The 23,535-nt window shown below is 45.4% G+C and overlaps 1 protein-coding gene across 1 annotated transcript in view; it reads right to left on the bottom strand.

The window, feature by feature from the left end:
• Window positions 1-23,535, bottom strand: part of LOC140203675 (serine/threonine-protein phosphatase 4 regulatory subunit 1-like) — a 55,643-nt gene that overhangs the window by 11,065 nt on the left and 21,043 nt on the right. Inside the window, exons 4-6 of the mRNA XM_072269723.1 lie at window positions 18,298-18,492; window positions 12,104-12,164; window positions 9,962-10,200 (exon numbers count right to left, since the gene is read on the bottom strand). Of these exons, the coding sequence (XP_072125824.1) occupies window positions 9,962-10,200; window positions 12,104-12,164; window positions 18,298-18,492 (495 nt within the window). The remainder of the gene's footprint in view (window positions 1-9,961; window positions 10,201-12,103; window positions 12,165-18,297; window positions 18,493-23,535) is intronic.

Raw genomic sequence — 23,535 nt, 5'->3', positions numbered from 1 at the left:
GTTGCAGCTATATAGGACCCTGGTTAGACCCCACTTGGAGTACTGTGGTCGCCTCACTACAAGAAGAATGTGGAAGCCATAGAAAGGGTGCAGAGGGGATTTACAAGGATGTTGCCTGGATTGGGGAGCAGGACTTATGAGAATAGGTGAACTTGGCCTTTTCTCCTTGGAGCGACGGAGGATGAGAGGTGACCTGATAGAGGTGTGTAAGATGATGAGAGGCATTGATCATGTGGATAGTCAGAGACTTTTTCCCAGGTCTGAAATGGTTGCCACAAGAGGACACAGGTTTAAGGTGCTGGGGAGTAGGTACAGAGGAAATGTCAGGGGTAAGTTTTTTACTCAGAGAGTGGTGAATGTGTGGAATGGGCTACCGGCATCGATGGTGGAGGCAGATACAATAGGGTCTTTTAAGAGACTTCTGGATAGGTACATGGAGCTTAGAAAAATAGAGGGCTATAGGTAACCCGAGTAATTTCTAGGGTAAGGACATGTTCGGCACAGCTTTGTGGGCCGAAGGGCCTGTATTGTGCTGTAGGTTTTCTTTGTTTCTGTGAGTCCCCTCTGCCATTCCATCATGGCTGATTTATTTTTCCTCTCAACCCCATTCTTCTGCCTCCTCCCATATCCTTTCACGCCCTTAATTAATCAAGAACCTATCAACCTCCACTTTAAATATACTCAATGACATGGCCTCCAAAGCCGTCTGTGGCAATAAATTCCACAGATTCACCACCCTCTGGCTAAAGAAATTCCTCCTCACCTCTGCTGTAAAGGGACGTCCTTCTATTCTGAGGCTGTGCCCTCTGGCCCCAGACTCTTGCACTATTGGAAACCGCCTCAGTGCATCCCTTTTATCCATACCTTTGCTCGAGCACTTTGGGAGGGTTTAAGCTGGTGAGGCAGCAGGGGTGGGACAGAGAATACTAGTGTAGCAGGTGTTAACTCAGAATTCTATGTCAAACTAACTAAACAGGCAGGTCCGGTAAGCAGAGCAGGCAGAAATAAGTGAGGAAGCACGAAAGGGCTGGGAGGTTTAACCGCATCTGTTTCCGAACATAGAAATTCACAGCACATTACAAGCCCTTCGGCCCACAATGTTGTGCTGACCACGTAACCTACTCTAGAAACTGCTTAGGATTTCCCTAGCGCAGCAGTCCCCAACCACCGGGCTGCGGACTAGTCCCATGCCGCGAGGAAACGACACGATTTGGCGATAGGAGTCGCTGCACCTTTCCTCATTCCCTGTCACGCCCTGTTCAGCTTGAACGCACGCGAGGTCATTACCCGCACGCCATCCATGTCAGCACGGGAAGAAGATCAACTCCTTGAGCTTGCAAATGACGGTGGGCTGAAAAGTATGTTTGACATAACATCTCTGCCGGCATTCTGGATCAAAGTCAAGGCTAAATATCCTGAGATAGCCATGAAAGCACTGAAAACAGTGCTTCCATTTCCAACATATCTCTGCAATGAATGCAACGAAAACTAATTTGCAGAATAGACTGCACTTAAGGAACCCTCTGTGAGTATCGCTGTCTCCCATCAGCCCGTGATAGGACCGTCTTGTTGCAGGGAAACAAGCCCAGGGCTCCCACTGAATCAGCGATATTGGTGTGTTACAATGATTTTATATGTTCATACAGGGAAAATATATGTTGTGTGTTTAACATCCAAACGTTACTTGAATTGTTATGATGCTATTGATTTATAGGTGACTTATATAACCACATAACAATTACAGGACAGAAACAGGCCATCTCGGCCCTTCTAGTCTGTGCCCAACTCTACTCTCACCTAGTCCCACCGACCTGCACTCAGCCCATAACCCTCCATTCCTTTCCTGTCCATATACCTATCCAGTTTTTCTTTAAATGATAATATCGAACCTGCCTCTACCACTGCTACTGGAAGTTTGTTCAACACTTACTTCAAGTTCCCCTGTCCTCCCCTGATAATTGACTTATCACTATATTCATGCCAGGAAAATATGCGCTGTGTGTTTAATATTAAATTTGTTAGATAAACCCTTTTCAAAACAAAATTGAGTGTATTAGCCACTTATCAGCTATATTCCGGTTGTGATTAACACCCCCTCCCCAGAACAGAATGGCCAAAAACAATTTGCAGAAAAAATCGGAACGCACACGCATGCGCACTGGTGCCCGCGCGAGGCTTCGTGGTCATGGTAGTTTTTCTCGGGGTAAACACAACGTATTTGACTGCTACTCTTGTCCATTGGCAACCCTACTGCTCCCCGTCCCCGGTTGGCCGGTCCGCAAGAATATTGTCAATATTAAACCGGTCCGCAGTGTAAAAAATGTTGGGGACCCCTGCCCTAGTGCATAGCCCACTATCTTTCTAAGCTCCATGCACCCAAGAGGCTCTTAAAAGGCCCTATTGTATCCACTTCCACCACTGCCCCGGCAGTGCATTCCACACACCCACCACTCTCTGCGTGAAAAACTTACCCCTGACATCCCCTTGTACCTACTCCCAAGCACCTTAAAAGTGTGTCCTCTCGTTCTAGCCATTTCAGCCCTGGGAAAAAGCCTCTGACTATCCACGTGATCAATGCCTCTCATTTTCTTGTACACCTCTATCAGGTCACCTCTCATTCTCCGTTGCTCCAAGGAGAAAAGGCCAAGTTCACTCACCCTATTCTCATAAGGCACACCCTCCAATCCAGGCTTCGTGCTTGTAACTCTCCTCAGCACTCTCTATATAGTATCCACATCCTTCCTGTCATGAGGTGACCAGAACTGAACACAGTACTCCAAGTGGGGTCTGACCGAGTTCTTATATAGCTGTAACATTTTGATGCACCATCAATAACTCCAAAAGACTGGAAGTAGAGTAAGTACTGAAAGGCTTTTATTAGCAGTAAAATGTGATCTCCATCATGCTGAGTGTCTGCTCTTGGACTGAGGGAGGAGCAGTGACACAATCGGCTTTATTTAGGGGTCTGTGGGAGGAGCCACAGGAGCAGTCAGCAGAGGGACGTGTCCAGACAGGTAACCCAGTTACAACATATATATATGGTTTACCACACATTACCTCACAGCTCTTGAACTCACTCGCACGGTTGATGAATGCCAACACACCATGCGCCTTCTTAACAACACTGTCAACCTGCGCAACAGCTTTGAGTGTCCTATGGACACGGACCCCAAGATCTCTCTGATCCTCCACAATGCCAAGCATCTTACTATTGATATTATATTCTGGTTTTAACAGAGAACTCAGGTGATCTGGCCAGTGATCAGTACAGGGATTATATTATTCCTGTAAGTATAGGAACATGGTTGAGGGATGGGAGCACAACGTCCTGGGTTACAGATGCCCGAGGGACAGGGGGAAGGGTTTGAGTGTTACACTAATCAGGGAAAGCATTACAAGTGACTGCTGAAGCTGGAATCTAGAGCGACAAACAAACTCAATGGAGCAGATCTGTGGGAGGAAAGCGGACTGGATCAAAACCCTGCATTGGGACTGGGGGGGTGGGGACAGGACAGTGGAATAGTGGGGAGAAAGGAGTCTGAGGTGACTGGTGCACTGATGGCAGGAGAGGAGCGAAGGAGGAGCAAAGACAGTGGCAGGTGGAGGACGACGGGGGAACGAGGAAATAACATCGCGAGGGAGATGGGACAAGGTAGGGACAGTGTGAAGGTGCGGACTGACAGCAGGAACACAAAGAGCTACAAGGGTTGGACTCTGATAAATAACGGAGGTGGTAACAGGTTTGGAGAGAGGGGTGAACACTAGGTGAAACCAGACGGGGAGAGAGAGTGTGAGTGTGAGAGAGGCGAAAGAGCGAGAGAGTGCGCATGGGGTGAGGGGTGGGAGAATGGGCCTCGGCCTTTCCTATCAACGTAACTGTACCCACCTCTGGAGATTTCTCTTTCAGCCCCACTCACATGCCCACTCGTGAAAATCTTGCTCTTTACATCCCTTTTTAACATCTTTCTCTCTCACTTTTAACCTCGGGGGCTTTAGACTCCCCCGATGATGCGGGGGCAGGGGGAGGGTCGAGTAAATTGGGAGATGGAGTTGAAGAGTGCAAGGTAATGTTGCAGCTCTATAAAACTCTGGTCAGACCACACTGGCATCCAGCTTTGGTAGCCTTGTCATAGGAAGCATGGAGAAGATCTAGAGGCGACGCAGAGGAGACTTGCCAGGAGGCTGCCTGCATTAGAGAGCGTGTCTTATGAGGAAAGGTTGAGTGAGTTGGGGCTTTTTCTCTTTGGAGTGAAGGAGGATGAGAGGTGTGGATAGAGTGGACAGCCAGAGACTTTTTCCCAAGGTAGAAATGGCCAATACCGGAGGCATAATTTTGAGGTGATTGGAGGAAGGTACAGAGGTAAGAATTTTGTTTCACACACACAGAGTGGGTGGGTGTGTGGAATGCCCCGCCAGGCGTGATGGTAGAGGCAGATGCATGAGGGACATTTAACAAACTCTTAGATAGACGCACAGATGATAGAAAAGTGGAGGGCTATGTAGGAGGGAACAGTTAGATTGACCTCAGAGTAGGTTAAAAGATCAGCACAGTACTTTAACACAGTGATTTAACGTTCTATGTTCTGGGTACAATTGCTCTGCCTAGTTTGCCAACTAACCAATGCACCATCATTAGCACTAACACCACAAGACAAAGCTCACATTTTTATGTCATCTGCTAAACTTCTAGCCACATCCAAATCATTTACAGGAGAGTTCCAGTGCAGATTCCTGTGGTATGCCACAGGGTAGTCACAAAAGCTGATCAGCAAATCAACTCTGAACCCAATTTGTGAAGTTGCTTCGGATCCCTCGGTCTCTTACGCGTTTGGGGATCTCGTCAAAAGATTTACCGAAGTCCCTGTAGACGACACCAACTGCACGAGTACACCCGTAACTCCAAGAAACTCAAATTGGCCAACAGAATCACCACTTGCACGCTGACCATTTCTGATGAAGCTCTGCCCAAGTGCAGCTGAATCCCGTCCCTCAGGACTTTTTACAACTACCTTTCTACCACTGATGTTAGATTCACAGCTCTGTAGTTACCATTTGCTGCCTTCGTCGAAGAAAGGCACCGTACTGCTGGGATCCAGTTACCTGGCACCTGTTCTGTGACAATTTAGGATTTTAAACTACTAGGATCCTTGGAACACACACAAAATGCTGGAGGAACTCTGCAGGCCAGGAGGCATCGGTGGAAAAGAGTACAGTCGACATTTCCAGCGGAGACCCTTCGGCAGGAGGGGAGAAAAAAGATGAGTAGATATAAAAGTCGGGGGGGGGGAGAAGGTGAGTGGAGAAAGAAATACAAGGTGATAGGTGAAACCAGGAGGGGGGGCGGGATGAAGTAAAGAGCTGAGCAGATATCACAGAGTGAGAGAAGGTTTCAATGACTCCCGTCGAAGGGAAGCAGAGATCACGGAGGGGGAGCAGTGAGAGAGGGTTTCACTGAACTCCCGAAGAGACTTTGGGAGCTCAGTCCTTCCTTCCCATAACAGCCAAGGATACATTTCGTCAGGCCTTGGAAACATATCCGTATCCAACCCCACTAAAGACTTCTAATAACTCGGCTCCTTGCCCTGCTTGAGTTTTCCAGCCACGTCCTTCTCTCACTCTGTTTCTCACAAAGTTTTCCTGGATCCCCCCTCCTTTGGGCCATTCCCTTTGAAATCGTTCGTGCTGATAGTAGAGAAGTTGAGGTTCTGTACTGCTATAACCTGATAACTCGTACAACTGTGCTTTGCCTTTCTCCTTCGTATCCAGGACATCTTTGAGGAGCGATGCCTCAAAAAGGCAGCATCCATGGTGAAGGACCCCTGCCACCCAGGACATGCCCTCTTCTCACTGCTACCCTCAGGAAGGAGGCACAGAAGCCTGAAAGCACACACTCAGCGATTCCAGAACAGTCTCTTCCCCTCTGCCATTTCTGAATGGACACTGAACCCATGCTCTACTTCACTACTTTTTATTTCTGTTTCCGCACTATTATTTTATATATTTACTGTAATTCACAGTTTCCTCTGTTATTATGCGTGTACTGTGCTGCTGCCACAAAGACAGCAAATTTCACGACATTATGCCGGTGACGTTAAACCTGATTCTGATATCCTTGCTCCTGTACCTCATGCTGAATACTGGGAGAGCTGTCACATGTGACCACTCCTAGGGACTACCTGTACACTGTTACTTGAAGCTCTTTTTGCATATTCCTCCAAGGAATGTGTGGGCATCACAGGTTGAAGTGGTATTTAATTCCTTTGTGGTGGGCTGCAGCCCTTGAGGTGTGGGTGCACCCACAATGCAGTTAGGGTGGGTGATCCAGGATTCTGACCCAGTCAGAGTCAATGCCCTGGTTCAGATTTTTACTGCCATGCTGTAGGCATTTCATTTTAGCAGTTCTGTAAGAGCAATCTGTTCTGCTTTCAGCCTGTTTGGGTCTGAGCTCAGGAATGAGGTGTCATCCAATCAGGATGGTAGAATTGGGAGAAGGTGCTAGAGAATGCTGGGCAGAGAGGCAGCTGGGAGAAGACAGGAGGGAAGATGGTGGACGATGCAGGGTGCTTTGTGCAGATGAATGGCTTCGAGGAGGAAGGACCAATAATCCCGTGGGAAAGCCCGTTTGTTCAAGATGGATTTCCAGTGACCTTCAGAAGGTGGTGTGTGCTTTCACGCAGACCGAGGGAGGGTCCAGTGCGTGATTTACAGAGAAGTTCAAGATTTGAGCTCCACTGTACACATGTGACTTTTTAAGTAGAATGGGCCCTTTTTATTTTTTTTCTCTTTCTTTCCTTTAATAACTGCTTAAGTTAACATTCTTAAATATACTCCTGAATAATTCTATGCAGTGAACAATCTGTTATTTTTTGCTGACAGGCGATTGCCAGGGGCAGTAAATCACACAGCATTCACACAAACCGGGGTTTGGGTAGGCGAGACATCCCAACCTCACGGATTTTGCGGGACCAAAGTCTCATACACCTTAGATGTACGAAGCCTGAAGTTTCTCCCCGCGGAGTCCAGTGGCTGTTTGCGAGGGGCTAAAAGGCTGCATTTCCAGAGACGCCCAGTGAAAAGGGGGTTTCAGAAGTAATGGCAATATATTTCCAAGTCCGGTTGGTGTGCAGCTTGCAGGTAATATTCCAATGTTTTGCTGTTCTTGGCTGTTTACATCAAGTTCAAGTTTAATTGTCATTCATGAATACCCATGAATACATCCAAACAAAACAGTGTTCTTTCAGGGTCAAGGTACAAAACACAGTACCAACAGTCATACACAGCACGTGGCACATATAGCAGTAAAATATAGTCACACAACAAATACAGTCCAAGTCCCTGAGTCCATGAATGTTGCAGCAGTCTGTAGTCGAACACATACATCCTGCCTTCTGCCAAGAAACACTTGGGGGGAGAGGGACAGCACCAACGTTAGCTTAAACGCTGCGCTACACCACCTCCAGTGCCAGCTCTTGATGCCTCTCTCCTGGGTGGCTGCAAACAGGCGGCCCCATGGCTTGAGGCCACATCCGCTCACCCTGCAGGGGTGTCAGTCACCGCTGCTGCCAGCCCCTGTAGTCCGCAATAAATCAGAAGACCAGACTTGCAGCATTACACATTAACAATGCCCAACAGGATTTTGCAATCACAAGAAAAGAGACTAAGACAATTGCTCGCTGCCAGTCTGCACGCCAACCACATTGCTGACTCTCTGACGCGGGGAGCAGCACGATCTGCCCCAAGTCCAGCTCCTTCAGTTTCTACACCGATGGGGTAGACCCGCAGCACTCTTTAAGTGCTTAACTTCCAGCAGGGTCTTGAGATTGTAAAGAAATAAACAAAAGATAGTAACACGTTTGGCTGGCCCTGTAGAACCCGCCACGCCCCAGCACACCACCAACTTACTGGAAGTCCGCCAGAAGAGGCTTGTGGATTAGTAAGGTGTGTCCCAGAATGTCCTCCTCCTCGATATTTCAGTAATAAATCAATATTACGGTGCCACGCCCACCACACCATTCACTGAGTGAATCGTTCAGCCATTCAACCCCCTCTATGACAGTAACAATATCACCCTCCTGTGAGCTCATTTGCTTTACTAGTAATGTTGCTTACACCAAAATAAATATAATCTTGCATTTCTTATCAGACTGAGGTTTGCTCTCCTTACTGGGCTTGCCTTGTTTCCCTTCGATATTTAACTGCACTGCCACCTCAACTGTAAATGTGGCCTGTGGCCCATCCCTATGAGTTTGAATCCCAGCGAGCACACCCGCAGGATGTTAGCCCTGTTTTGGTCCAGCCCGCGCAGGCATATCTTTCTGAGGTGTTCCTGCTGATCCAGAGGTCTAAAGTTCAAAGTACATTACTACCAAAGTATGAACTCCATATACAAGCAGGAGATTCGTCTTGTTGCAGGCAGCCATAAAGCAAAGAAACACAAGGGAATCCATGGAAAAAGAATCCCACGCAGCAAAGACTGTCAGACACGCAATGTGCCCAAAAAGAACAAAGCGGGCAAACAAGAATAAAAAAATAGTAAACCAGTAAGACACAGAACATGAACCGCAGGGTCACCGAAATTAGGTCCACAGGCAGGGAGCCAGTTCAGATCAGTAGATGGCTGCAGGCCACAGCAAGGGAGTCAGTTCCATGCTGAGAGAAGTGAAACCAGTGCAGGGCCCAATGGTTGCAGTCCACAGCCAAGGAGCCAGTTCAGCATTTTATCTGAGCCAGGGGCCCAATGGTCGCAGGGCACAGCCAGCAAGTCAATTCAGTGCGGAGACAAGTGCTGACAGTGACAGTCGGTTCACTGCTGAGGTGTGTAAAGCCTCACGGAGAAGTTAGTCTTTCCCCCCTCGACTCTTTAAACATTTTAACCTGGCTCGTTGCTGAAATCGACTGAACACCGCTTCATTTTCCCCTCTCAGGCCACTGTCATCCAACCTGAAGTCCACTCCCAGCAATGGGCGCGGCCGCCGCACCTGTGTTCTTGAGAGTCCAGCTTGCCAAATCCTTGAGGATACCGCAAAAACGCCAGGTTGTGCAGACCTCTCGACACCCTCCAGAACCTATCAAGCTCCACTTTAAATATACCCAATCTCTTGGCCTCCATTGCCACCTGTGGCGATGAATTCCGTAGACTCACCACACTCCGACTAAAGAAATTCTTCATCTCCGTTCTAAAGGGATATCCCTCTGTTCCAAAGGCTGTGCCCTCCGGTCCTAGACTCACCCACTTTTAGAAACATCCATTCTATCTAGGCATTTCAATTGAATCTCCCCCTCACCTTGTCCAAACTCCAGCGAAGCCCAGGCCCATCAAATAAATCCAGGGAAAGAAGTTAATTCTGCAACTGGAATGACTGTGGGGCCTTTAAGTACACTTGTAAATTGAAACTAGTTGCGTCAAAAAACTTAAAATTCCCTCAGCCAGATAATGTATAATGTCCATTTCAAGGTACTCAGATCTCTAAGCAAAAGACAGAGCCATAGTCCACTACAGCACAGAAACAGAGCCTTGTGAAATAAAACTTGAAAGCTGTAAGCCATCAGGTGGGTCAACAGGTCATTAAATCAGTTGTCCTTCAGCTAACACCATCAGTCCATTTCCACAGGGACGGTTAGGAACTCTGCTCCACGAAATCATAAAAAGTCTCGTCCTCAACTCAATTTTTACTCCAGACACCTTGCAGATTAAACACAAAACACCACTACACCTCAGCAAATAATGCAAGCACAGAAGCTCGTATCAAGCAGATGTCAATATTGGAAGGAGCAGCTTTGGCAAAGTGTTGTTAATTGATTTTTTGCAGAATCTAAACATTCACAAAAAACATATTAAAAATCCATAATATTTTTGTTAAATCCTCTATTCTTAAGTGTGTGTTCTAACTGTACGTTTTATTCATGAAATATTTTAGCAGCTTGTGAAGTGTAATTGAAGTATTTTCAAAGCTATACTCACGTTAATGCAAAAAAGGGTGGTCATTTTATGAAGGTAGTTGGGGTCACTGGCCATGGGCAAGTACATTGTCAAACCCATACTCATGTTAATGCAGAACAGGATGGTCATTCTGTGATGGTAGTTGGGGTCACTGGCCATGGCAAGTACTTTTGGCACAATGGTGGATTCTGCCCAGTCTTTGCCAAACTTCTCCACCAACTTGGTCAAGTTGTTGGTCGTGGCCTCGCGAATGGCGTATACTGCAAGACAGCATTCACAGGTCAAGAAATGATCTGATCTGATTGCCGTTACTACTTGATTTTCAAATAAATAGCTTGCTGATAAAATACAAAGTTCCGAAATGAAATGCTCGTACCACCTTTTTCAAAGTGTAAACCTATTCCATACCAAGTTACACACAGTGGAGGAAGTTATGCACTTGGAAAGTAGCATTTTAGTATACTTATTTATTATTGATTATTTATTGAGATACAGCGTGGAACAGGCCCTTCTTGCCCTGCCAGCCACCCCCGATTAACCCTAGCCTAATTACAGGACAATTTACAATGACCAGTTAACCTACCAACCAGTAGGTCTCTGGGAGGAAACAGGAGCACTCGGAGGAAACCCACGCGGTCACGCAGAGAGCGTATAAACTCCTCACAGGTGGCAGTGGGAATCGAACCCAATTGCAAAGTGTTGCGCTAACCAGACGCCACTGTGTCACCCCATTAGATACTTAAAAAATGCATCGAATAGATTACCATTATTTATTACTAATTATTGTAATTGAATAATTAGTCATTGTTCAAGCCCTAACTGCAATATTCACATTCCAGGGTAAAAGGGACCTACACTGAAAGCAAAACAGTCCAGATCAAATTTGTTGTAAATTTTATTGGTCTTTAATCAAGTGTACTACAAGATTGCTTGCAGCAGTAATAATTGGGGGGGGGGGGGGCAGGTGTTTGGATTATGATGATATTGGGCAGGAACCTGGGAGTACAAACTGGGATGAATGCACTCAGAAACACACAATTGAAATGTGGAAGTTGTTTTGGGCTTCACTTGGATGGGGCTCTGCAGAGTTTTGTCCCACTGAGACGGGGAAAGAACAGAAGGGTGAAGGAGCCATGCTTGTCAAGAGACGCGCAACAGCTCGTCTAGAAGCGTAGGATGCAAAGATCAGCCTGGGCTCCAGAGGGTTACAATGTGGCCAGGGAGTGAAGAATGGACTTCAGAGAACTAGGAGGGGCCACGAGAAGGACTTGGCGAATTGGATTCGGAAAAACAAACTTGAAGAACAGGAGGATGGCCAGAGTGAGAGTCTGAGCCAGCCAGAGCTAAAAGAGGCAAAACGTTTGGAGTCGGAGGACTTTGGGGGAGATCCGCAATGAATACTTTGCTTTAGTAATCAGCAGTGAGGGGGACCTTGATGCTTGTGAGGGCAGTGATATGCTACAACATGTTGACATTGAGAAACAGGATGTTCTGGAATTTTGAAAAGCCCTAGGATAGATAAGTCCCCGGGGCCAGATGGGAGATACCCCAGGGTTACTTACAGGAAGCAAGGGAAGAGATTGCTGCACCTTTAGTGACGATCTGGGCATCCTCACTGGGGCCAGATGGGGAATACCCCAGGGTTACTTACAGGAAGCAAGAGATTGCTGCACCTTTAGTGACGATCTGGGCATCCTCACTGGGGCCAGATGGGATATACCCCAGGGTTACTTACAGGAAGCAAGGGAAGAGATTGCTGCACCTTTAGTGACAATCTGGGCATCCTCACCGGAGGAAGTACCAGATGATTGGAAGTTGGCAAATGTTATTTCCTTGTTCAAGAAAGAGGGTAGGGATGACCCTAGGAATTATAGACCAGTCAGTTTCACTTCACCGGTGGGCAAATTATAGGAGAAGATTCTTACAGACAGGATTTACAAGAAGCATAGTCTGATTCTGGAGAGTCAGCATGGCTTTGTGAGGGGCATGTCGTGTCTTGAGCCTGACCCAATCCTTTGAGGATGTGACAAAGCACGATGAAGGATTTTTGGTTAGGCACCTGGCAGGCTCACTCAGCATCATGGAAGCACCAGTAAGATGACATGGACAACTTTGAAGGACTTTCGTTCAACAGAAGTAACGATTCATCAAGGCTATACTCACCGCGATCCACCAGCCACGTCATGCACAAGGAGTTCAACTTCTCATCAAAAAACTCCACTCCCTAAACAGGTTTTGACAAAAAAAGTATGTTGATAAAATAACCCCTCGAATTTCTAGTAGAACGTGCCAACTTGCCACATTTGCATTCTAGCCGTCTTCACCTTTCGCTACTTACCAGTACAGTTTGCTAACTCCTTTGAGGCAATGGTGAAGGGGTCACACAAGAAAGACTGGCAACGTGCTCTAATAAACTGCACAAAACTGGATTGTGCCGTGGCAGAAGGCTACACAGAAGATACCCTATCTAAGGTACTTGCATCTAGTATTTTAACTATCCTTAATTAATTTCTTTGTGTCAATACCAGGACTATGATCCATGAAAAATAGGAAAGAACTTAAAAGTGTCCGATGGTTTAATGCAGACAGTAAGAACGTTACTAACCACTATCGGTGGCGTAGCAGTTGGCGTGACACTATTACAGCTTGGGAATTCTGATGTCACCTGTAAGGAGCCAGTACATTTTCCCTGCGGAACGCGCTGGTTTCCTCTCACAATCCAAAGACGCACCAGTTGGGAGGTTAATTCATCACTGTTACCTGTCCCTGTTTAGGCTAGGGTTGCATCAGAGATTGCTGGGCAGCACGGTTCGAAGGGCAGGAAGGGCCTTATTCCTCCGTGTACCTTTAAATAAATAACCCAGTGAATCCTATGCTACCACATCCACAGCAGGGTGCTATTTCAACTTCACCATTTAAACGTAATTATGCATGTGCTGGATTATTTAGATTACAGATCCCACACTCCTGACCCGCACAGTATCTCTCTTCGACATGACAGTGCACCATTCTACATTCACGTCTCTCGTGCAGTTAATACATTCCACTTTCTACATTCAGTCACTGGGAACAAGTTAGCCTTTGCATAATTCTCAGGTTACTTTGCTTCATATCCAGCACAACTAACAATTCCCAGGGTAACCACGTGGCTGAGTTGTCCAACCACAAGCTCTGCCCGTGCCTCTGACTCGGACCCTGACAACTCTTTAACCACAAAGGTGTAAATATTCACTAAATAGTTTTATGATTAACCATAAAGTATGGGAACACAGCACAACAAGAACATTGTGAGTTTCTAGCTAAGAAAATCTACTTTGTGTTTACACCGAAACTGAGAGCGATTTGCTTCCTTAAAACCAAATACATACTAAATCCGGTATGATACAGGAGAGCTTAAGTAAGCTACAGAGAGTTATAAAATTAGTCAGCTCCATCGTGTGCTCCAGCCTCCGTATTATCCAGAACATCTTCAAGGAGCGGTGCCTCAAAAAGACAGTGTCCATCATTAAGGGCCCCACCAGCCTCTTCTCATTGCTACTACCAGAAAGGAGGGACAATTTGTCTGAAGACACACACTCACTGATTCAGGAACAGCTTCCTCCCCTTTCTCATACGATTTTTGAGTGGACACCGTACCCATGAACACTACCTCACTACTCCTGCTAGTTACCGACACAGAGGAGGAATCTACAACAACCAGTTTACAACCAGCACGTCTTTGGGATGGAGGAGGAAATCGGAGCGCCTGGCAGAAACAGAGATGAGGAGCGACTTCTTCAGCCAGAGGGTGGCGAGTCTGTGGAATTCACTTCCATGGACAACCGTGGAGGCCAAGATATTGGGTATAATTAAAATGGAGGCTGACAGGCTCTTCATTAATCAGGGCATGAAAGGATACGGGGAGAAGGCAGGAGAATAGGGTTGAGAGGGATCACAAATCAGCCATGATGGAATGTTGGAGCAGACTCAATGGGCTGAATGGACTAATTCTGCTCTCAAGGTTATTTGATTCCAAACAATTGGTTTATTGATCATTACAGAATATTTCTCTGGTGCTTCCCTCTCCCTTCCCCTTTTCCCAATCAAAGATTCAAAGGTTCACTTATTTTTCTTCAAACATCTCTTTATTGCTTTTACAGAATGAAAAGAAAACACATTTGATCATCCATAGGTTTGAAAGTGCAACAAAATTAAAGAAAAAGGGAAAAATAAAATACATAAGAAATAAAAGGGAAAAAAACACGCAGAAAAAAAGCAAACACCCTGCTATTAAAAAAAAGCTGTCAATTCAATTTAATTCGTTACTTCCATCATCCCAAATATTGTTCTCCAGAAACTTGTAGAAAATGTCCCAAATTTCTTGAAATTTGCCAAGTTTGTTTTTCTGTGATCTAGTTTATCTTTTCTAGAGCAAGACAAGAAATCACTCCTTTCAGCCATTGTGAAAGTCCACTGGTTACTTCCATGAATAGGCTATGCAACGTTTGGCTTCCAAAAAACAAATATTAAGCATTTTTGGAGGTTACAAAGTCCATAATTTTTGATAGAGGTATATAAAATTATGATAGGTATAAATAGAGTGAATGCAAGCAGGCTTTTTCCGCTGAGGTAAGCGGAGAAAAAAACCAGAGGACATGGGTTAAGGGTGAGGGGAGAAAAGTTTAAAGGGAACATTAGGGGGGGCTTCTTCACACAGAGAGTGGTGGGAGTATGGAATGAGCTGTCAGACGAGGTGGTAAATGCGGGTTCTTTTTTAACATTTAAGAATAAATTGGACAGATACATGGATGGGAGGTGTATGGAGGGATATGGTCCATGTGCAGGTCAGTGGGACTAGGCAGAAAATGGTTCGGCACAGCCAAGAAGGACCAAAAGGCCTGTTTCTGTGCTGTAGTTTTTCTATGGTTTCTATGGTTTCCTTTGGATAAATGTTCAGAATACATAATTTAGGATCAAGGAGCACCTTTTTACCAATAATCTGACTAATCAAATCCAGCACCTTCTTCCAGAAGCAGATTATCTGGGGGCACTCGCACATACAATGGAACAGAGACCCCTTTTAGTGATTACATTTAAAGCATGTGTCTGGAATGTTGGGGTTAAAGTGACGAAACCTGACTGGAGTAATGTACTGTCTGGTTATCCGCTTAGAATGAGTGTTCACTGACTGGGTTTGAACGAAGGAACAAGCTTCTGACCACTCTTTTTCTGACAGATTCTCATGCAAATCAGTTCTCCATGCTTGTAGCATGTTGTTTGATGACTCTTTGCATTTACTTGCAAACAATTTGTATGTAGCCCCCTGGTAAGCCTAGACTCGCTCAGCTCGCTTTCGTCTAGGGGGAGCAGCCTTCAGCCCCGCCAAACGGGGAGATCAGGTCTGTGTGGATGCTGTGTGATGTACCCCACACCGCCAATTAACAGACAGTACGCCATATGCCATTAAATGATTACACTTTATAAGTATTTCTTGCTGATGGGTTAGTAGAAACAAATAGAATAAAGGTGCCAAGTCAGTAACTATCAGTTCGGTGCACACTCGTTGGAGCTCTTACAGAACCGGGTCCCCCTTCCTCCAATCAATGTCCTCTGAACTCCGCCAACCCACGAATGGGACCACCCTCGGTGATCCACCAAACACTCCACACGAGTCTGTCCTCGCCTCCTATCCTCGCTGAAGACCCTGGGCCTCGGACTCCCGCTCGGGGTCCGTGCCATTGCCCAGCTTACAGCATCTCTCTCCTCGCGTCTCCTCTCTCTGTCCCCATCACGCCTTCTGCCCAAAGCCCACGAAAAAGAATAGCTTACAGACACACAAGAAAGAATACCATCTATCCCAATTGGTTAGCAAATGAATACAATTCCTGTATCAGTAATTATAACCCAAACAAGCTGCTCTAGAGAACCACTGTCTCAGCAGTTAACAGTACAGAGAAGCCATTTTATTAGCCTTAGCAAGTAACATAAAAGAAGAAACCCTTACATGTATAATTCAGACACTTGTCCCCTAGCTTCAGATAATTTCAGAGTGATGTCTTCTAGGGTAAATAAAGGAGGGAGCTTCAAACTGTAACTTTGCCTGGACATAATAAAACTTTGCAACTAAAGGCATTTAAAAAAGTGTTTTGTTGGAATTCCATATGTGGCCTTGAGTTCTTCAAATGACATAAATGTATTGCCATTATAAAGATCAGACACCTTAGCTATGCCTCGGGGCGGCCAAGTTTTAAAACCAGGATCCGCTCTGCCGGGCTGGAGCTATCTTTACCAAAGATAGGAGTAAACTGGGATAACTGTGATGTCTCACCCATTTACGCAAGAGCATCGTGCCAAATCATTATTGTATTTTTTAAGAAAGGGATTTTAGATTGTGTGACCAGGTTTTTCTTATTTGCTGAATACATATATAGTTCTAGAGGGATATTGATCAACTGGGATTCCATTGAGACCCAAGGAGGGGAGTGATCCTGAACAAAATAAAACATTCCTGCTCTAATTTGGGCCGCCCACAAATACCATATAAGATTTGGTAGCTGTAAGCCACCTCTATCATACGGCAGATATAACAGGGAAAGCCTGAGTCTTGGATGTCTATTATTCCAGATGAAATTAGAAAAAAATTTCTTAAATAAATAAAAGAAAGATGATGGAGGAGAAAGTGGGATAGATTGGAAAAGGTACAGGAATTTCAGTAAAATTGACATTTTTAGAATGTTTAAGCAAATCAAATTTATGAGCAATTTCGTCCATCTGTTTATAAGTTGAATAACTGAGTCTGTGAGAGGGTTATAATTAGTTGGGATAATTTTATCAATAGTAGGAGTAATTTTAACACCCAAATAGGTAAACCCTGCTCTGACAAAATGACGTCATCCACATACAGGGCTATGCGATGTTCTACATCTCCTATAGTTATTCCTGCTACGTTAGCCTGTTTTCGAATTGCCATAGCAAGTGGCTCAGTGGCCAGGATAAACAGGAGGGGAGATAGGGGACAGCCCTGTCTTCTTCCCCGTTGGAGTTTAAAAGATGCTGAAAAAAGCCCGTTAGTTAAAACTTCAGCCTGTGGGTTAGAATATAGAAGCTGTATCTTAGAACTTTTCCCCCTATTCCACTCCACTCTGTCGAAGGCTTTCTCGGCATCCAATGACAGAATAGCACTATCAGAGCTTCCAGATTTTTCATAAAGTATATTAAGCACTCTTCGAATGTTGTGGAAGCCCTGCCTTCCCTTACAAACCCATTTTGGTCAGGGTGGACCATTTTTGGCAAGAGTGGCTCCAGCCTCCTAGCTAATACCTTACAGAGAATTTTGAGGTCATTGTTCAGAAGTGAGATTGACCTATAAGATCCACAAAGGATGGTGGTTTTCCAGGTTTTAACAGTAGCATAATTGCTGCCATATTAAGAGAGGGGGGAAGGGATCCAGTGTCAAATGATTCCTGATACATATCAAGCAGAGGTGGTATTAGTTTAGTCTTAAAAGATTTTATATATTTCAATCGAAATTTCCACTGGGCCCAGGAGTTTTCCCTCCCTTCATGTTAGTTATAGCTGCAGACGATTCTTTAGCCTCCGAGTTAAACTCCAGCGAGATCAAGGACGTTTCATCTAGGGGCATAAATTGTAACAAGTCGAGAAATTCCTTTTGTATTTGTGGAGCTGAATCAACAGTTGTCACCCCCTCATCTGATTGTATGGAGTTTATTGTCCTTTCTGTTTGTATCTGTTTGATGTACAGGCCAAAGGTTCACGTATTATCATGTGCAACTCTGAAATTTGTCTTCCCCAGATAGCCACGAAACAAAGAAAAAACATGAAAGTCATTGAATGGCATCCTGATCATCAGCGCCCCCCCCAAAACCACCCCTCCCTCCACACAGAAAATGGAACAGCAACAACCCCAGCCCACCCACCGCACAAAAACCGACAGAACATTTTACCCCCAAACACCCTCCCCTTGCACAACAAAATGAAAAGAAACAAGCCATATAAAAACAGAATATAAAATCCGTAAGTCTGAAAAAGTCCGCAGTCCTTAAACAGGGGTCTAATCCTGATGGTGTAAACCAGGGGTTTCCACCCCGGGGTCCACAGACCGCTTGGTTAATGGTCAATTAAAAAAAAGGTTGGGAGCCCCGAGTCTGAAGTAAGACTACCCATGTCAGTGGGCTACAAGTATAATTGTTACTATCGCACATTTGCTTCTGGTGCAAAAGGAAAGAAGATGTTCAAAGTTATTTCCATCTTTAAACTAAAGTTTCAATTTGATATGGGCAATCATTTCCATTCTGCAAATCATCCATATGGAAGCATTGCTGATAGACTATAAAAACATTTTAGAATAAACCACCCACCAGCAGCCCTGCAAGCAGAGGCATGTACTCGATTATCGCAAGGCGCCCTCTCCATTTGGCATCTTCTGCTAATTCTACAATGGCTGGCAGGAGAGACTGTGCTAACTGGTGAATTCCAACAACTTCATTCACGCAGTCCAGATTGGAGATTATGTTCAAACGGACCTCAGGGCACAAGGAAGGAAAGGCAATTTTCTGAGTACAGCAAAGGTGAAAAACATTCATACTGCGAACGCTGTCTGACAAACACACTGGCGCTCCCCAGACTCTCTGCTTTCAAAGTATCATCTTGGACATTTATGAAATATTAATCCCACAAAAGAAATATGAATGCCACTTTCACACTTACAGTACTTAGGCACATGCACATCTAGCCAGGGTGCCAAAGACTTTTGCACAGAACTGTACTTGCCAACGTGCAGCGGAGAGCAAGTTTGTAAATCTGGCGGGAGCACAGGATGTTGGGAATGGTGAGAGTGGAGCACCCACGGGAGGGGTGTGAGAGAGGTGGCTGAGGTGGACTGCCAGGGGCAGGAGGGGGTGGTGCGAGTGCAGACACACTCAGCCCTGAGAACACAAGCAAGGGCATTTGATTCCAAACAATTGGTCTATTGGTCATTACAGAATGTCTCTCTGGTGCTTCCCGCTCCCTTGAGTGCAGTTGCTTTTATTAAGGAGAAGGTGCTTGGGAAGCTGAAAGTTTTGAAGGTAGTCAAGTCACCTGGACTAGATGGGCTACACCGCAGGGTTCTGAAAGAGGCAGCTGTAGAGATTGAAGAGGTATTAGTAATAATCTTTCAAGAGTCATCAGATTCTGGAATGGTTCCAGAGGACTGGAAATTTCCAAGTGTCACTTCACTCTGAAGGGAGGGAGGCAAAACACATGAAACTATAGGCCCTTCAGCCTGACTTCAGTGGTTGGGAGAATGTTGGGAGTCCATTATTAAGGACGAGGCTGCCAGTACTGGAGGTGCATGGTTTCCTTAAGGGGAAATTACAGGCAGGACAGACAAAGGAGGGTCAGTGGATGTTGTTTACTTGGAGTTTGACAAGATGCCGCACATGAGACGCCTTAACAAGTTAAGAGCCCATGGTATTACAGAATATATCCTAGTATAGATAGAAGATTGGCTGACTGACAGGAGGCAAAGAATTGCAAATGAAAGGGGCCTTTTCTGGTTGACTGCAGGTGACTATTAGTGATCCACAGGGGTCGGTATTGTGACCGTTTCTTTTCAAGCATATGTCAATGATCTGGACAATGGAATTGATGGCTTGGTGGTCAGATTTGTGGATGATACCAAGATAGGTGGAGGGGCAGAGAGTCTGTAGAAGGACTTGATAGATTGGGAGAATAGCAAGGCAGTGGCAGTTGGAATATACTGTAGTGTCCGAAAGTGTTTTGGGTTGGTAGGACTCCTCAGCCTTGTACGGCAGCCCACCAAGAGAAGGAAAACCCTGATTTTAAACCTCCGCTGCCTTGCCGCCATGCCCACCCATGGGAAAGGCTTTGGGGGTAAACCCCTAAGGCAGTTTGATGTTGTTTACAGTTTCACTCTGGCAACCCCTGCGATGACACTGGTGCCGAGCTGTATTGGCGCTTGCCCTTCCCTTCGACAACATGAGTGACGTGGAGAGGGGGAGCCTGCTGCATGGGCAAGAGCCGGTCCTTCAAACCTTCCTGCCCAGGAGAGGACACAGTCCACCAGAGGCACAAACCCATCATCCCCTGGGATCGAAGGGTGCCTACTACCAGAAACGTATGGCCATGCACTTTGGTAGAAGGAATAAGGGCATGTACTATTTTCCAAATGGGGAGAAAATTCAGAAATCAGAGGTGCAAAGGCACTTGGGAGACCTCGTGCAGGGTTCCCTAAACGTTATCTTGCAGGCTGAGTTGGTGGTACAGTTGGCATTCATTTTGAGAGGACTAGAAAAGATATAAGGGTAATGCTGAGGCTTTATAAGGCATTGGTCAGAACGCAGTTGGGGGTATAGTGAGCAGCTTTGGGCCCCTTATCTAAGATGTGCTGGTATTAGAGAGGGTTCACGAGAATGATCCTGGGAATGAAACATACAAGAGGAGTGCCTGACGGCTCCGGCTCTGTCCTTGATGGAGTTCAGAAGGGAAGGAAGACGGGTGAATCTTATTGAAACTTATGGAATATTAAAAGGCCTAGAACAGAGAGGATGTTTCCTGTGACCAGAGGGCACAGCCTCAGAATAGAGGGACGTCCATTTAGAACAGAGCTGAGAGGAAATTTCTTCAGTGGGAGGGCGGTGGATCTGTGGAATCCATCAACGCTGATGACTGTGGAGGACGAGTCACTGGGTATATTTAACATGGAGGCTGACAGGTCCTTGATTAGTCAGGGTGTTAAAGGTTATGGGGGAGAAGGCAGGAAAATGGGGCCGAGAGGGTAATAAGCCAGCCATGATGGAATGGCAAAGCAGACATGATGGGCTGAGTGGCCTAATTGTGTTCCCGAGTCTTAATTGTCCTTTATTGTCCGTTCACTCTCCCTGAGTGCAGGCGAGCTCCTCGGGAGGGCCATGGGAGGAAACAACGGTCATTTTGTGAAAAGCTACATTTCACAAAAGAAAAACACTTGAATTTCTGCGTCTGAGAAATCTTTCTGCACCTTTGGCATAAATACATGCAAAATACTAATTACTATTAAATTATCCAATAGCTCAAACCATGATTCGGCAGGCTATTTTCTTGATTTCATTTCAAACAAACAAATAATTCAAGGCTTGAATTAACAGCTGACAATTTGAAGATGTACACTTGGAATCTGTCAGCTGTGCCTGGAAAATCGAGGCATTTCCGACATTTAGGGAATCTTTTGAGGTGTAGCACATGAAGGGAATCATTTTAATTATAAACACGAGCTAGTCTGCAGACGCTGGAAATCCAGAGCAACTCACCCAAAATGCTGGAGGAACTCAGCAGCTCAGGCAGCATCTTTGGGAATGAGTAAACAGTCGGTGTTTCAGGCCGAGGCCTTTTATCGGGACTGTAAAGGGAGGGGGAAGATGCCAGGATAAAAAGGTGAGGAGAGGGGAAGGAGGCCAGCTGGAAGGTCATAGGTGAAGACAGGTGGGTGGGAAAGGTCAAGGGCTAGAAAAGAAAGAATCTGAGAGAGGAAAGGAGAGGAGAGGAGAGTGGACCACAGGAGAGATGGAAGGAGGTGGGGACCCAGGGAGAAGTAATAGACAGGTGAGAAGTAAAAGCTCAGAGTGCAGAATTGGAGGGGAAGGGAAAGATTTTTAAAAATTTTTAAAAATAATTTTAATTCTGTAAAAATAGTGAAAGAATGCAAATTTCCATGTTAATTAAAAAATCCAGATTTGCACATGCAGCATTTTTGTTTAAGTTCACAACAAAATAAATAAGGAACTTGATAGATGGAAAAATAACAGCTCCATCACACCATTAAGCAATTCATCTTTAATCCAATATGCACTGAGATTACAAACTAGCTCACATCACCGCTTCTAAAGAACGCACTGCACATTTGCTCTTATCTAAAGCTCTCAAACTAAAAGAACAGTTGGAGAGACTCCGGTGGAAGAAACAGTTGTTATTCCATTCATGATTCAGAAAAACATAAGAAATAGGAGCAGGAGTAGGCCATCCGGCCCATCAAGCCTGCCCTGCCATTCAATAAGATCATGGCTGATCTGTCTGTAAACTCAGCTCCACCTACCTGTCTTTTCCCCATAACCTTTAATTCCCCTACTATGTAAAAATCTATCTAACTGAATCTTAAATATATTTAGTGAAGAAGTCTCAACTGCTTCCCTGGCCAGAGAATTCCACAGATTCACCACTCTCTGGGAAAAACAGTTTCTCCTCATCTCCGTCCTAAATCTTCTCCCCTGAATGGCAATGTCCCCTAGTTCTAGTCTCACCTGCCAATGGAAACAACTTTCCTACTTCTATCTTATCTATTCATTTCAAAATTTTGTATGTTTCCATAAGATGTCCTCTCATTCTTCTGAATTCCAGAGAGTATAGTCCCAGGCAACTCAATCTCCCCATAGGTTAACCCCTTCATCTCCGGAATTAACCTGGTGAACCTCCTCTGCACTGCCTCCAAAGCCAATATATCTTTCCTCAAGTATGGAGACCAGAACTGCACACAGTACTCCAGGAGCGGTCTCACCAGAACCCTGTATAGTTGCAGTATGACCTCCCTGCTCTTGAATTCAATCCCTCTAGCAATGAAGGCAAACATTCTGTTTGCCTTAATAACCTGTTGTACCTGCAAGCCAACTTTTTGCGATTCATGCACAAGCATTCCCAAGTCCTTCTGAACAACAGCATGCTACAATCTTTCACCATTTAAATAATCATCTGCTCTTCTATTATTCCTTCCAAAGTGGATGATCTCGCATTTACCAACGTTGTATTCCATCTGCCAGACCATGGCCCACTCACTTAACCTATCTATATCCCTCTGCAGATTCTCCACATCCACTGTACAACTTGCTTTTCCACGCAGTTTAGTGTCATCAGCAAATTTTGCTACGCTACACTCTGTCCCCTCTTCCAAATCATCAATGTAAATGGTAAACAGCTGCGGGCCTAGTACCGACCCCTGTGGCACCCCACTCACCACTGACCACCAACCGGAGAAACACCCATTCATACCAACTCTCTGCCTACTATAGGTTAACCAATCCACTATCCATGCCAATAGACTTCCTCCATCTCCATGCATCCATATCTTATTTAAAAGTCTCTTGTGAGGCACCTTATCGAACGCCTTCTGGAAATCCAAGTATACGACATCCACCTATTCCCCTCCATCCAATGCACTCATTACATCCTCAAAGAACTCCAGTAAGTTTGTTAAAGAGGACCTGCCCTTTCTGAATCCACGCTGCGTCTGTCTAATGGAGCCACTCCTTTCTAAGTGTTTCGCTATTTCTTCTTTAATGACAGCTTCAAGCATTTTCCCGACTACAGATGTTAAGTTAACTGGCCTTAGAAATGTTATTCACTGAATAACATTTTCCATTCTGGCTCCCCTCTTCTCTTGTAATCTGCCTATCACCTCCCCCTGGGTCCTCTCTTCCTTCCCTTTCTCCCATGGTCCACTCTCCTCTCCTATCAGATTCCTTCCTCTCCAGCCCTTTACCATTCCCACCATCACCTCCCCCTGGTGTCCCTCCTCCTTCCCTTTCTCCCATGGTCCACTCTCCTCTCCCATCAGATTCCTTCCTCTC

Source organism: Mobula birostris, chromosome 10, assembly GCF_030028105.1.
Source record: "Mobula birostris isolate sMobBir1 chromosome 10, sMobBir1.hap1, whole genome shotgun sequence".
NCBI classification, from domain to species: domain Eukaryota; kingdom Metazoa; phylum Chordata; class Chondrichthyes; order Myliobatiformes; family Myliobatidae; genus Mobula; species Mobula birostris.
The sequence above is the reverse complement of the archived record's forward strand: the minus strand, read 5'-3'. Positions and strand labels throughout refer to the sequence as shown.